This window comes from Drosophila ficusphila, unplaced genomic scaffold (genome assembly GCF_018152265.1).
Source record: "Drosophila ficusphila isolate 14025-0441.05 unplaced genomic scaffold, ASM1815226v1 contig_127, whole genome shotgun sequence".
Taxonomy (NCBI): domain Eukaryota; kingdom Metazoa; phylum Arthropoda; class Insecta; order Diptera; family Drosophilidae; genus Drosophila; species Drosophila ficusphila.
The window spans coordinates 2,611,707-2,626,793 of NW_025064016.1; the positions used below are offsets into that span (position 1 = coordinate 2,611,707).

At 40.2% G+C, this 15,087-nt stretch overlaps 6 protein-coding genes and 1 long non-coding RNA gene across 9 annotated transcripts in view; 1 reads left to right on the plus strand and 6 right to left on the minus strand.

Annotated features, from left to right (window-relative positions):
* Window positions 1-9,523, minus strand: part of LOC108095087 (insulin-like growth factor-binding protein complex acid labile subunit) — a 58,605-nt gene extending 49,082 nt beyond the window's left edge. For all 3 annotated transcript variants that reach the window (XM_017196023.2, XM_017196022.2, XM_017196019.2), the window contains exon 1: window positions 8,854-9,523. The gene's annotated coding sequence lies outside the window, so the exon portion shown is untranslated. The remainder of the gene's footprint in view (window positions 1-8,853) is intronic.
* LOC122320863 lies at window positions 2,560-3,808 on the plus strand. The gene is made up of 2 exons (XR_006245887.1): window positions 2,560-2,674; window positions 2,727-3,808. It is a non-coding gene; the product is annotated as an uncharacterized LOC122320863 (long non-coding RNA).
* Window positions 9,524-10,865: 1,342 nt separating the features above from the next.
* Window positions 10,866-11,613, minus strand: LOC108095096 (male-specific sperm protein Mst84Dd). Its single transcript, XM_017196031.2, has 3 exons — window positions 11,482-11,613; window positions 11,113-11,408; window positions 10,866-10,997 (listed from the first exon to the last, which is right to left on the minus strand). Exon 2 carries the CDS (start codon window positions 11,330-11,332, stop codon window positions 11,159-11,161), a length of 174 nt encoding a protein of 57 aa, XP_017051520.1. The 5' UTR covers window positions 11,333-11,408; window positions 11,482-11,613; the 3' UTR covers window positions 10,866-10,997; window positions 11,113-11,158.
* LOC108095094 lies at window positions 11,538-12,275 on the minus strand. Its single transcript, XM_017196029.2, has one exon. It carries the CDS (start codon window positions 12,158-12,160, stop codon window positions 11,744-11,746), a length of 417 nt encoding a protein of 138 aa, XP_017051518.1. The 5' UTR covers window positions 12,161-12,275; the 3' UTR covers window positions 11,538-11,743.
* LOC108095095 lies at window positions 12,250-12,699 on the minus strand. Its single transcript, XM_017196030.2, has one exon. The coding sequence runs from the start codon at window positions 12,589-12,591 to the stop codon at window positions 12,250-12,252; it is 342 nt and encodes a 113-aa protein (XP_017051519.1). The 5' UTR covers window positions 12,592-12,699.
* A 29-nt stretch (window positions 12,700-12,728) lies between these two features.
* On the minus strand, window positions 12,729-13,241 carry LOC108095097. The gene is made up of 2 exons (XM_017196033.2): window positions 13,126-13,241; window positions 12,729-13,074 (listed from the first exon to the last, which is right to left on the minus strand). The coding sequence occupies exon 2, from the start codon at window positions 13,052-13,054 to the stop codon at window positions 12,902-12,904; it is 153 nt and encodes a 50-aa protein (XP_017051522.1). The 5' UTR covers window positions 13,055-13,074; window positions 13,126-13,241; the 3' UTR covers window positions 12,729-12,901.
* A 294-nt stretch (window positions 13,242-13,535) lies between these two features.
* On the minus strand, window positions 13,536-14,070 carry LOC108095073. Its single transcript, XM_017195996.2, has one exon. It carries the CDS (start codon window positions 13,904-13,906, stop codon window positions 13,676-13,678), a length of 231 nt encoding a protein of 76 aa, XP_017051485.1. The 5' UTR covers window positions 13,907-14,070; the 3' UTR covers window positions 13,536-13,675.
* Between the last annotated feature and the right edge of the window lie 1,017 nt (window positions 14,071-15,087).

Here is a 15,087-nt window from a genome sequence, read left to right on the forward strand (position 1 = left end):
ACTGCGTTTACAGTCCCCGGTAGGCCTCTTTACCAATTTAAGGTAATGCCTTTTGGCCTATGCAATGCCACAAGTACTATGTCTCGCTTAATGGACAAAGTCGTTCCAGCGCATCTAAGAAACGAAGTATTCGTTTATTTAGACGATCTTCTTGTGGTTTCCTCCAACTTTAACAGTCATCTTGACGTTCTCAGAGAGATCGCATTTCACATCAAGCGTGCAGGATTGACAATCAATATTGGCAAAAGTCATTTCTGTATGCAACGGGTGCGTTATCTTGGCCATATTGTTGGCGATGGCGGAATCCGAACAGATCCTGATAAGGTCAAAGCAATTACCGAATTTCCTGTTCCTAAAACTTTACGAGGTTTAAGGAGTTTTATGGGATTATGCGGCTGGTATCGCAAATTTGTACCAAATTTTGCCTCTCTTGCTTCTCCCTTAACCGACTTGATGACAACAAAACGTAAATTCTGTTTGACTCCTGAAGCACTGAAGGCATTCGAAGCGCTGAAGAGTCGTCTTAGTGAAGCTCCGGTATTGAGTAGCCCGGATTTTTCTAAGCCGTTCGCCATCCATTGTGATGCTAGCAAGACTGGTGTCGGTGCCGTCTTGGTACAATTATCTCAAGAGGGAGACGAACGTCCGATAGCTTTTATTTCGAAGAAACTAAATCGTGCGCAGAGAAACTATACCGTAACCGAACAGGAGTGCTTAGCAGCTATAGTAGCCCTGAAGAATTTTAGAGCATACGTGGAAGGACACGAATTTACCATCATCACCGATCACGCATCGCTCAAGTGGCTCATGTCCAATCATGACCTTAGTTCTCGTTTAGCTCGGTGGGCATTATCTCTTCAAAGATTTCGATTTAAGATTGAGCATCGAAAAGGTTCTTTAAACATCGTTCCCGACTCCTTGTCTCGCGTTAACGAAGATGAAGTAGCAGCATTAGATTTTCGTGAAGGGTTGCTGGTTGATTTAAATTCAGAGCACTTTAAATCTGCTGCGTATCAAGATTTGGTAGCAAAAGTTTCGGCAAATAAAGTAAATTTCCCTGACTTAAAAACAGAAGACGGCTATGTTTACAGAAAAGCAGAACATTTGACAGGTGAAAAGGTTCACGATGAATATGCCTGGAAGTTATGGATACCGACAGAATTGATACCTGAAGTCCTCTTCCAAGCACATAACAGTCCTTTGGCCTCCCATGGTGGCATCCATAAGACTATCGAGCGTGTTAGAAGATATTATTTTTGGCCTCGTCTTGTGCCTGACATCAAAGCATATATCAATGCTTGTGAGACATGTAAAACAACCAAATCACCAAATCAAGTTCTCAGACCGACTTTAGGAAAAGCACCAATAACTTTTAGGCTTTTCCAACGAATTTTCATTGATTTTCTTGGTCCTTACCCTCGATCGAGAAGTGGAAACATAGGCATTTTCATTGTCCTCGATCATTTCTCTAAATTTGTATTTTTAAAACCTGTTAGAAAGATAAATGCTGATGTCGTAATAAAGTACCTTGAAGGCGAACTATTTATGACATTTGGTGTTCCAGAAACTGTCGTATCAGACAACGGGTCACAATTCCGTTCTGTAGCATTTCAGAAACTTATGAAGCAGTACAAAATTTCACACACGCTAACAGCTGTTCACTCGCCTCAGGCCAACGCTTCTGAGCGCGTAAATCGTTCTGTCATCTCAGCTATTAGAGCGTACTTGCGTCCTGATCAAAAAGACTGGGATGAGTATTTGAACAAGATATGTTGTGCCTTACGATCTTCGTTTCATTCTAGTATTGGTACCACACCATACTATATGGCTTTTGGTCAGCATATGGTTACTTCAGGATCAACTTATGCTTTGTTAAGAAAATTGAATATGCTAGACGACCGCTCGCTATTGTTTAATAGACAGGATTCTTTCCAGATAATTCGCGAAGAAGCTGGTAAGCAAATGCAGAAAGCTCACGATCGTAACGAAAAGAGATACAACTTACGTTCAAGAGAAGTATCTTTTGTGGTAGGACAGGAGGTATTTCGACGTAACTTCAAGCAGAGTTGCTTTCAAACAGGTTACAACGCCAAATTTGGACCTTCCTTCGTAAAAGCACGCATTAAAAGAAAGATAGGTAATAATTACTACGAGCTTGAAGATTTGCAAGGGCGACTGTTGGGTAATTATCACGCCAAAGACATTCGCCAATGACGTCACTCCAGGCGGTATCAGCCTAGGGTATCTAGAATGAAATACCCTAGTCTGATTGTGGCAGGGGGTTTTGTAACGGCGCCTGTAGCGACCAGATAGTTTAGTTCGGCCTAGAAGCATGCTTTAAAATATATCTAAGCTCGGCTTAGTGTCTTAGCTAATTACACATATGTTTGATAAATCAGCTGTAACAGAGATGCAGTGGGAAGCTCGTCTTAGACATCTGGTGTTATCATCTGTGGCGAACTTCCGACCATACCCTAGCCTAACACTACCTATATTTGGTAAGGTTCTTTTCTGATTGACATCCGATATGAGCAGACGTGCCAATTTTTCTCACGTCAACAAAGTTTTGTTTAAATACTATATATTGAAATCGTGGAAAATAATAAGAGGAATAAGTGCAGCGAGCCTAGCTGAGTAATATTTTTTGTGATTAATTTTGGAAAACTATTGCGATGTAAGTGGTGGAAGTAGATTTTTTATCAATTCTAACCCCAGATTTTCTTTAGATATATATGATATATATATTTCTCACGTGGCCATCAATATTGGCATCCGTGGGAGCACCCCTTCAAGACAGTGGGGGGCATGATTGTATATCGTGCCCCAAATTAAATCGGATAAGGAAAATTAAGGAATAAGAATCGGAATTAAAGGAAAAATAAGGAGTTTCAACTGGAATTAAATTCAAGAATGCGGCATTAAAGAAGTGATTTGGAGAGATGTTTAACCCTCTCTACCCACGGCAGCAGCAGCAGCAGATTTAGTATAGCCAAATATGGACACAAAAGGGAATATATAACCTGGAATTGCTTTTAAGCCGCTACTGCGATTTTTTTAAAGTGAAATATTATAATTAAAAATTTGAAAGTTTTGAAACGTGCCAAAGTGAAGAAAATTTAATGAATCAAAGATAGCAACATGCCGTAAAAATCAAGTTTAAGTGATATTTTCTAAAGTCTGAATGATTCAGTCTAAAACGTAATATTTAAATTAAATTAAATTTAAAACTTAATTTTTCACGAGTGGAGTTATTTACGCATCGATTTTGTTTTGGAAAATTCGCTCAACTATGACTTAAAAGCGATAAATTAAATATTTATTTTTTTTTGTAAATTTAAATATAATTTGAAAATAGCAACTTCTGATAAGAAACAATAGTGAATATTAAATTTAAAAATGTGGTTAAGTGAAGATATCACAGTCGGTTCTCAGTAAAATATGTAGGCCTAAAAGGGTTCCAAGTTAAAAGATTTTTATAGAATAGTTTTGTGTTTTCGAGCCCCAATTTCACCCTTTACAGCCACCTGCCCGGGAGATCGATCTTTCGCCGCTGGAACAACGTATAAGCTGTGAGTTTATTATTCTCATTATTGCATTTATATCTATTCTATTTATATCTTATTGCGAAATACTCTATGAAATAATTTTTAACAATCTACTTGAATGAAACTGTGAATTTAAAGAACCCTGAACCGATAGCCTCACTAAACTAAATTAAATTAAACAAAAAGATATCAAACAGAATGAAGATGATTTAGTGAAATAAAAAAATAAATTAAAGCAATGAAATTTAAATATCTATTGTTATACCAGAGTAATATTTTTTATTGGTGAAGTACGATATCTGAATACCCTATATTTTTCTTATTTCTTATCTTTTTAAATATATACGAACATTATAACTACTTTAATTTATGAGGATAACATCATTTAAATATTTAAGTATCTAAATAGTATTTTTATCGCCTGTATATCATTTATTATATTTATATAAAATTTGTAGTATCTACCTGTTAGCAAATAACAATAATGAATTCTTGTATAACTATTAATTAAATTGTATTTGAAATGAATTTCGAGTAGTTCACGTTTTTTTAACTCGGCTGATGCTTCCACAATCGTAGGGTATTAGGGGTCACCGGAGTTTAGCTCTGAAGGATGGTGATCATAGGTAGGGTGGGCATTTCGCGACCACGACAACATCTGTGGCATCGCTGATTCTAACTTTTCTCGATCTTTTCTATCTCTTGTTTTTTTTGAATTTTATCTATTTCTCTTCTGATTTTGATATCTCGCATTTATTTTCGTCAGCACACTCAATTCTGGTCTTAAAAATAATAATATGTAGCTAGTGTGCGGATTTGTCTAAGCAAGACCTCCACCCCCAAAGCAGACGAGCGAGAGCCGGACCCTATAGTGTGCACCCGCAAGGACAGATCCTAGAACTCACCACAGAATACCTTCGTTACACGCTACAATTTTTTAGGATTAAAATGCATATGAAAAACTTTAAAGGAGGTATAGCTTAACCTTTCGCGCTCATCCATCTACACCCACTTTAATGGCTCAATCATGTCTGCGATTGTTATGTTCCTGAACCATTTAACCTCATTGCCGGCAAACGAGGGACGCAGCAAGCCAAATGAACTGGAAACACAATTTCTCAGTGCCTGATTTGTCGGCTTGTTTATTCCCCCACCACACGCTCACACGATTCCTGGCGATAATCCCCATAATATTTTGAATATGGGGAGAATATGATACTTTAAGCCACAATACATTGTTTTTATGTTTATCTGCCAACGGTTACATAACCGGGCTACAACCCAATGACAAAGCCAGATGAAAGTTGGCATCGTATTGATCCATGTTGACAATTTTTGGCGGGTCGCGGAATATAAATAAATATGCCAAGTTATTCGCATACTTTCACACTCGACTGCTCATCGCTTCGTGTGTGGCCAAGTCCCAAGGAGCGGGAGGAAAGCGATTTGTTTTCGAATTCGCCGCTGAAACAGTTTATTTTTATTGCCCGGCGTCGCGACTTTGCCATATCGATGCTGGATTCGATGCCTCCGCCGACTGACAAAAGGCAAATGCACCCATTTGTCATTTGGACAACGAGCTGACAACAGTTCAGTGCCACTTGTCATGGCTGAGTGTTTCGAAAAGCCCCGACAGCAGAAATCCCAGTGGCAAACTCTTCAATCTGTTTGCTTTTAAGATACACAAAAATAAATCACAAGTACCCCCCTCTGATCAAATGGTAAAACCATTTTTTGCGTAATGTACTGAACACACAGAGTGCTTTTAATTAAGCATCGATATGTACTTAAATATGAAACGCCTTTAAATATTTAATTAAAAGGAAATTGTATCTGGTTGCCATCTACAAAGGGACTTTGTCCTCGTTTTTAATTGCGCATTTCATGCATTTTAATGTGACTGCCCACATAAAAGAAATCTACCCAAACTCAAAAGAAATTGTAATGAGCTCAAACCGAAAAAGGGAAAATTACACAAGCCGAAAAAAAAATAAACAAAAATGAAAACAAATTAAAAGGAAGACAAACACATAAATTTTATATGGCTTTTTACCAGAGAGATCTGGCAAAGCACATTGATATGGAATTAAGCACGGCCTGCTAATCAAATGTAAGCACATTTAATGTTTAAATAAACAGAAATGAGTTGATCTGCTGCAAATAGAACAGGCGCAATGAAAAGAGTCTGGAGGCTAAAAGGACCAAAGCTGGCTTAGAGCTCAATGCCATGTTTTCCCTTTGATTAAGTCCCGCATAAATATTTATGTGCAGCAGCAGCAAAAATGCGCATTCATGACGGGCTAAGTGGTATTTAATTGAGAAGTAAAATATAAGAAGCACGTGGCGGTAAAAAAAATAAAGAATGTGAAGCTTTCAAAGATATTCGGTGTAAAAGAATTTATTCAAAGTGTTTTTTGTCGTCATAGAAATGATGAATTACTGCCAAAGCAAATTGAAAGGAATACTCCATTTTTGCTTTTCAATATTTGTTTGATATACACTTTTTCAAGATACACTTTATTTCTTTTCGAAATAAATATACGTCCATCTTAATTCATTATTTGTTTTTCGAATCGCATTGCAATCAACAGCACTTTAATTCTTCCCCTTTACCATGATCATAAAAATGCCAAATAAACTCCAGTATAAAAACAAACACAGGCGTTGAGCGGTGCTTCTGTTCACGACGACGCCACTTGAAAAAAATAACATAAATTGTGATATTGAGTTAGCAGTGCTGCTCATATCGCCCGAAAAGCTGAAACAAAACACAAATACGAACCACGAGAGGCACTTTCAGGCTTGAGAACTTGTGTGTACTTTTGTGTGGATATTTTTGTGCCTTCGTTTTATTCCTTTTGAAGTGCCACCAAAAAAGAAGCACAAAGTTGGGTTTATGTCTGCTTCTGTAGGGCATAATTCTCTTTAAAGACTTTAACGCTTTTTTAATAATTTTTTATTGTCAAAGAATTCGCTGGGGTATTATTTGCATTTGAGAAGTTTTAAGTGCCAACATCGCGGCTGTTCTTAAGAAACTTTATTTACGTCTTTGTTTAATTTCTGAGTTTATTTGGATTGTTTGAAAAGTTTCATAAACGGTTGAACTCAGTGACTGTTACAGAAAAGTATTCAATTTGTACGCATTAAATTAGCGACATAATTCCATTAAAGCCAGAGTTACTGCAATATTGGCTTGTTAGCCAATCAATATCCGCGCAGCAAACATTTACTTCGAGGGTACTCTCGAACTTTTTCAAGTTAATCCCATTGTTCGCCTATATTGCGGGAAAATATATTTTTAAGCCGCATTTATGCGTTCGTTTGTATTTAATTTGCATTCAAACATTTGCATAGGTCACCGTTTCACTTCGGCAAAAAAAAAGAAAACAAACTTTTGCATTTGTTTTGCAACATCGTGCGTAAAAAATCGCCAAAGTGGAGGAAACGCAAATAAACGGAACTGGGATTGAATTGTCACAGCTGCAATTTTTCAAATGTCAAATCAAAACAGAAAACCAATTACTTTCGATGATTAATTACCATTTCGAAGGAACAAATGCTGGAGACCGCAGAATGATTTTGATTGCGACCCGGGCTAACAGTTCGTTTGATTTATGATGCGATCAACCCTTTGCTGACAACTTCCCGATGTGACATGCCGAAAGGGGTCCCCATTCCCGCTGGATTCCCGCTCCAAAGTTTCGTGAACTTGGTCCTTTCGACATGGAAATCACCTTAAAATTCATAAGTTTGTCCGCGGAAGCAGGAATGGTGAATTCACCGAGAACTCGGGGCGTTAGGCAGAAACCGCAAGTAAAACAGCAGCTGCATGTCATTAACTATATGAGCGCTCGTCCATAATCCTCGCCACTTGGGGCACAACACGGCGGATGCGTAACGCGACCAACTTTTCAACGCTTCATTTTTCGAGCATTAAGCAGACCAACTTTTTGGAGTGTGTGGCATGACACTTTTCACCGGCGCTTTTTTTTCTATTTTGTTGTCATCAAAGCTGCGGATTATGCGCACAAAAAACGAGAGTTTATGTATGAAATTATGCAAAGCAGACCGGCAGCCTATAATGATGGTGGTTAGGAATCCTGCGGCTGATGACGATAATTTCAACCAGCCAGGACTCTTTAACCCGCCAAGGCCGTCGCGAAAGCGAAAATTCTTTCGGCTTTGTTCCATTATAAATTCAATTTTTTTTTTTTTGCGATTATTATGATTAAGATGAAAAGTGAAATTTTGAATGCCTGCATGGAAATTTCATATTTTAATTACAATCTGCTTCGGCCGCAAGTGACCCAAATTAAAGTGTGCATAAAAAGCGAAGAAAGGGTTCTTTCAACCCTTTTGGCGACCGGCGACTGTGTCCTCAGCTGCATGCCTGGCTGCATAATTATGTTGCCAAACTGGTTGGCTGACCAGCAAAAAAATAAAAGGGGGAAAAATCCCTGAAGTCGAAACCTTCGAGTTTCTTGAGCATGACGAATGGCTTTGTTGAGTTCACCACTTCTTCGGGAGATTTTATTAAAAGTCCTTAGACACAGGTGCAGTTTGGCAAAACTTTTCGATTCGCCTTCTGCCAAATAATTGGATGGATGGTTTTATATATTTTTTAATACTTTTCGCTCTCAACGCTGGCAAAACCTGTTGTCGAAGATTAAATATTAATGGCTGCCATTAATATCATCCTCGGCCGTCCGAGACCAATAAAATTTCCTTAATGTCGCGATATTTATGGGCGCTAATTTATGCTCCAGAGGAAATGAATAGGAAATCGATTCGCTGGGTGTAATTACTCATTGATTTATTTGAATGTTCTTAAGTTTCTAGAAAATAACTTTTTTGTGGAAAGCACTTTAAATAGAAACCTTTTAAGGGCGGAAGCAGAAGCGATATGATATGTTCTTCGCGGTTTCTCATTGCTAAGTCATTTGAGCAGGTGTAAGCTAATAGCAAAACGGAGGTAACTTCTCATGTGGCTAAGACTCACGCGTGGCTTTTGAAGGGAAAAATAAATAAAAATCTTCTCGATTAACACAGAGTCATTTAAGCGATTGATTGCTTCCTTAAAACGTAAAGCACTTAAGCCGAAACTAAATAAAAATATTTATGAATAGATCTTTTAATAAAACCTTCATTTATATTTCAGAATTTAAGCAATATGAAATGAAGTATGCAAAATAACACTTTCCGCCATTTCCTCCATTACAAGGACAATCAAATTTACGCATTACATTAATTCCAGGTAATGCAATCTAAACATTGTAAATAAAATTCAGGGACCTTCCTTCAAACTTACCCTATGCACAGCGGCATGTAAATCGAAAATTACCAGAAATTGTCACTTTACATCACGCCTGCTGCAGGACCAATAAATCATGCTGCACACACACTGGCCTACAGAAGCCACAATCTGGTCTAGTACAGTAGTATTTTGGCAGTGGAGGAGATCCTGGCGTGTGTGTGTGAATATTCAAATCAGTTGCTGGCTGCCAATAAATGAAATTCGTTACACATTCTCACTCACTGAGCACACACACACACACAGATACACACATTCATATACAGATGAACACACACGAGTTGAGTGGGAAAATTCGGCTGGGTCCCGTGTATTTAGCAAATGAACCGTACTTTCTGTTGATTTTCCCGTCTTCTGTTTTACTTTTTGGTAACGCGCACTAATCAAATATTAGAGGCTTTGCACAGCTAAGCGATCGGCGGAACAGAATTAAATTAAATGCCAGATGAATGGCAGCATCATTACGTCGGCAACACTTTGGCTGCCAATTAACTCGCCCGAATTCAATTAGGCCGGCAACCCAGGATTAGGCCCTGATTTGTGGCCAAGTTCGCAGGCGTCACAACTTATCTGCCAGATCTGCGGCAATCCTTCGGATGAAATACGCTAAAAACACTGGAGCGTTTGCCACTGAATCGAACGGCAAACCGCGCTTTCCGCTAACCAAACGAACACTGAAGTCGGCCGAAAGCGCGCTGAAAGTTAAATCCGAACTCGAGAACGGGGTTCGAGCTTCCAGCGGCTCGAGTCAATCCGACTGCCACTTGCAACATGTTGCAAGACCGCTGTCAACTTCGTGGTTCTATGTTTTTAAGTCCGGACTTCCGATCTTTGCTCTTGATTCATTGCACGCCAAGTAATTGTTTAACTTTAGTTTCTTAATTTTTGTCTGGTAAAAAAGACTTCAAAAGTTGTAGATCATTTTTTTAATTAAATTTTTTGTACTCATTTTATTTGTTATTTAATATACATAATATTTGTTACAATAGAACCATTTTATACTTCCTAAATATTTAGTAAATAGTTTGATGCTGGTGTTTTAACCTGTTTATGCTTACGACAAAAGTCCAAAAATATTGTAGTTGGCAAAGCTAAATTGTGCAGCTAAATGTATAAAGTTCAGGGTGACACCTGGTAGAAACTGTTGCTTTATCACAACAATATAAAACGAAAGGAACTTATCCCAAGTGCAACATTCTCAGGGGAACGACAATGCAGTCGAAAAGTTTCAGCTCAAAAACTAAAAGTCAAATATAAGAAGTCAGGAAACTTTGGCCATAAAACATGGCACAAAGCCACACACTCATACGCGCAGGAAACCCAGGAAAAACTAGGAAAAAAGGAAGGAAGGAAAAAAGCAACCTTCAGGAGGAGGGACCGTGGCAAAGCAATGAAAATTCCGACCTACCGCAATAAATTCCGCGGGAAAAGCAACGCAAGCGATGCCAAAATGAGAGTGAAATGGTCGAGCACACACACACACACACTGAGATTCGGAGGAAACACACCCCTCTCGGTAAACCTCAAGGAGGCACAACGCACACACAGGGACACCTCAGTCACGGCGCCATAAATCGCGCTTAGCCAAAACAAAACATAGTATCAGGCATCAGATTTCAGTTTCGGTTTCGGATGAAATAGGGAATAGAAGGGTGGCACAATCCCCGAAATAAATCTCTGACCTGGCACAATGCTCTACATTCTATGTTTTAGGTTCGAGTTCGAGTTGGAAACGCGACTGCGCAGTTATCCTTGGGGCGAAACAGCTGTTCTAGACGAGTCCTTTACCTAGGACAACATGTGCATCCGTGAGGGCGTTAGGTCCTTGCAGCCCAAACACCAAATGACTGGAGGCTGGCCACCGATGTTTACATTGCCATAATCCTCCTACCGCCTTGTTTATTCGCTCAAGTTATAAAATATCATTTTTTTTTTACTATTTTCTGAAAAATAACAAGAGGTAATTAAAATTCTGTTATTTAAAACAGATGTATTTAAAGCACATGGTGTTATTTTAGCTTAATTCATTTATTTTTGAACAGCAGTTTTTAAAAAAATACGTTGTTATGGAGCTCAGATTTTAGAGGACCAGCCAAGGAAAGGATTCCGCACAGCAACATATTTCTTCAGCAGGTGGAATGCTAAAGGTAAACATAAAAAAGTAAATAAAATTTAATATATACAAACAAATGGATTTAAAAGAACTACCATTTCTATTCTCAAATACTAATAGCTGCGATTTAGCTTTTAACTTACCAATGATCAGAGACCTTAATCTCCACCACCATCCTTCATAAGCGCTTCACCAGCCGCAGGGACACGAGCTGCAACCACCACAAGGACCACAACCGCAGCAAGGACTGCAGCAGGGACCGCAGCTAGGACCGCAGCAACCGCCACCCAGAGGAGCCAGGCAGCCGGGCGGGCAGGGACCGACGTAGAAGGGATCGAAGCTGCAGCAGAGCATCAGAACCATCTTGAAAGATTTCTAGTTGCTTCGGGACACTCGCGAATCTCTTCTAGAATCAGCAGCTGGAGCGCAAATGCCACAGCTGTCAAGGGCCGAAAAAAGGTTTCAATTTGTTAAAACACATTTAAAATAAGCACAAGTTCCACAAAAATTACTTGGAATTTTTTACTGCCGAAGAAATACGTTGGAGTCCTTGGCTATGAATTTAAAATTTTTTTTCAAATTTTCATATTATTTTTTATTTAACGAAAGAGGTGTGATCAGTCCGAGCTGTTAAAAATGAATGAGCTCTCTAGGTTTCGAATTTGACAAAGCCGACAAAAAAATAAAGTTAAATATCCAAGGCCTACTTAAAATTTGAAAATAAATAGGAAGGGAGTTCCACATCCGAAGTCCCATTCCCTTTGCCAGCTGGATCTACTCTGCCGCCTCCTCCTCCGGCGGATCCGGTGCAGGCGGTGCTTCCGGTTCAGGTTTGGCTTCCTTTTCCGGTGCCTTTTCCTGCTTATCCTGCCCCTCCTCCTTCGTGGAGTCCCCGGAATTTCGATCACTTCCGAGTCTGGGCAGCAGAGGCCCCACCAGGGCACACACCTTGCCTCCGACCTTTTGCACCACGGAGCAGGCGCCGTCCATGCGATCCCCCTCCACCAGCGGGGTTTCTCCCTCGACCGCCGTCAGCTGATCCGCCACTGGACCGCCGCGGGTCACAAGGTCAGAGATCGGGGCACGGGACTCGGCCAGCACCATGCCACCCACCTGGCCCACCTTACGGGTCACCACCAAGACCAAGGCCACTATGCACGTCACTCCGATGGCCGTGTGCACCCGTTCCATGGCTGCGGGATCTTCTGGAGGATCAGGAGGACCGATGTGGGATTACTTGTTTGACCGGGCTGACATCTATCGCTGGGGCTACTCCATAGCTATTCGCCCAGTGCCGACATGGTATCGTAGGTGGAGCGGGCTAGATTCCGAATGCTCTGGGAGATATCACTCAGTAGACCACTAAGCGCATCCGGATTGACCACCGTTTCCCGATCGGAACTTATTTCCGGCCCTGAATCGTTGACCATTAGCACCAATCGAACCGCTGAAGGGATCAAGCGGGACACATCGATCACTGGCTCCGGTTCCCGGTGATCCGCCAAAAAGAACTCATGAATCGAAATCACAACTTGCCGGAGAACTGGCACTATGCAATCGAGGACATTGATCGCCATCGGGGCCAGCACATTGTGCACCACGTGATCCACAGACGCGGCCATCAGGAGAGGTTAAACAAAAAAGAGATCTGTCTTCGAATTTGGAATTTGGGAAATTATTTTTTGTTACACAGATTTTGACATGTTTCGGATTTTTTCGGTTTACACCATTCAATAAAATAAACAAAACGCAATAAAAATTGTTGTGAATTATGGCTTATGTTTTTTTTAGTATTAATTGGATTCATTTTGTCGACATAAATCAGTAGTATTTCTGTGTTTGTATACATAATAAATTGGTAAAATGTTCTGCAACTTTTTTGTCATTTCCATTTTATTCTTGGTTATCTTGACTCTTGAGCAGGTCCTCTCATCAATAGCTGTGATAACAACGACTCTCCCAATGACCGGATCCCTTATATCTCTTATAAAGATCAATGTTACAGGGGCATGCAGAACAGCTTGGATATGGGCCAATGTAGTATGGATTGAAGACGGGAGTCCATGGGCGGCTAAGATAGACCATTTTGAGTACTTGACAAGAGTCTGCAAATTGTAAGTTACATCATTATTGTCACGGTTCCTCTGATAACCTACCCAAAATTTCAAAAACAAATTTGGAATGTAAGTGTTAATAAATATTTTACCAAAACAGCACGTTCTGTGTTTCAATTTTGACTAAATAAATCATCAAGCGTTTTTTGACAGTTAAATCAAGCATCCTAATTTGAATTTGCCAACTAACCGTTTGTTCCCTTTCAAAAAAAATATGCGTGTCTTAACTCTGCGGTTTTAAACAGATCAGGGATTACCATAAAAGTGATTTAATGACATTTAAATAAAGCTTTTGTTTTGGTTGTACATATATTAAAAACATATTCGAATTTATTTAAGTTTATTTATTAGCTAAATCATGCTCTCTAAAAGCTCTATTAATTTGTAATTTTTAGAAATGTACAACAAATTATTGCGATTGTCCACCCATAAATAAGATAAACACTAAGAGGTTTTAATTAAGTCCATAAACAAGGAATTTATAGTGTTTCAGCAACATATAGATGCAAGTTTGTTTGGGAGGTCTTTCGACACATCTCCAAAGAACTGAAGGACCATTGTTCCAAGCTCTTTGCTGCTCCGCCTCCTTTCTTCACTCCTTCTGCAGCTCCTTCTGGGCTTTCTGCTCCTTGCAGGACTTCTGTTCCGGTGGCGTCTGTTCTGGCTTCTTCTTTTTCGGCGCCGGAGCCGGAATGCAGCGGGGTAGCTGGTACTCCGGACAAAGCCCACACTCCGGAACCGTGCAGTGCCCCTCCACCAGGCAATCCGGGTCACAGCAAGGCGGATCGGGCCCAATGTAGCCGGGATTAAATATGCAAGGCATGTTGCAGCTCCTTCACGAGGAACCAAAGTCGAGGCGGACAGAGGATGGCGGAGGCAGGTGGTCCCTATTTTATAGATTTTGTGAATTTACATAGATGCTAACTGGATGCAAATTTTTGGTACACTGAGGCTTGAAAACTTCCCCATTCCAACAGGGATTAGAACACAATGGAAACGGCCAACTAGATGCCCGATATGCGCAAAGCTCTAAACGAGACTGGTTAATTGCGTATTAGCATCGACGCATTTAATAAAACTGGTCAGCAGATAATCCGTGTAAATGGTACAACAAGTTTTTAAACATTGACACACTTTTTGCTGAAATGTACCAGAATTTTCCACATTTGTTACTAGTTTTATTGAATAAAATCTTAAGTTTCCAAAAAGCTTGCGTTTTAGTGTAATTAAACATCAAACTTATAGGCCCCACTCTGAAGCCAAATCAAAGTGCAAATGCAAACACCCTTAATCACCGGTTAGAACGTGCAGAATGCTTATAATTATTTCATAATCGAACAACACTTCAGTTTTATGGTGACAAAAGCCTGCGCACAGACAACTCCCTATGCTGGCCATCGAAACTGGGCCACAAATGGCTGCAGCCACAAATATGGAATTTAAGTTGAAATTAATGAATAATTAAGCTGCGTTGTGCAGACGGTCGGTCGCAGCGGAAGTACAGCATTTGCATAGCTATCACAATGAACTACATTCGAGCGGACAAGACTTGGGCCGTTCATAAATTAGATATGCAAATGCAAATGGAAAACTAACGGCAATTCCTTTGTCAATTAATCAATCAATCAACGCACTGGCTCGCTTCTGCGATCCAGAAAGCGTTGCGGAAATCACTTGTCCCACATACCCCCGCCCCCGCGGAGCAACTCCATTCAGAAATATGTGGAGTCCCCCCGTGGAAAAGCTGCAGCTCCATCCATCTGCATCACGCATGCCAATTTGCTGCAGCACGGTTTTTGATTGCCCGCTAAGTTCGCTGCGCTCTGAGCTCCGAGCCACCCATTCCTGGCCGATCCGCCGGTTTAAAGGCGATGTCAGAGTCATTAGCATCAAAGGGCGACGGTGACATGACCAGCGCTCCTGGCAGCCGATAGTCACAGTGGTTCTACTGGTTCACTGGTTAATAAAAAAAGTAAATAGAAAACACACTAATAAAATTACTTG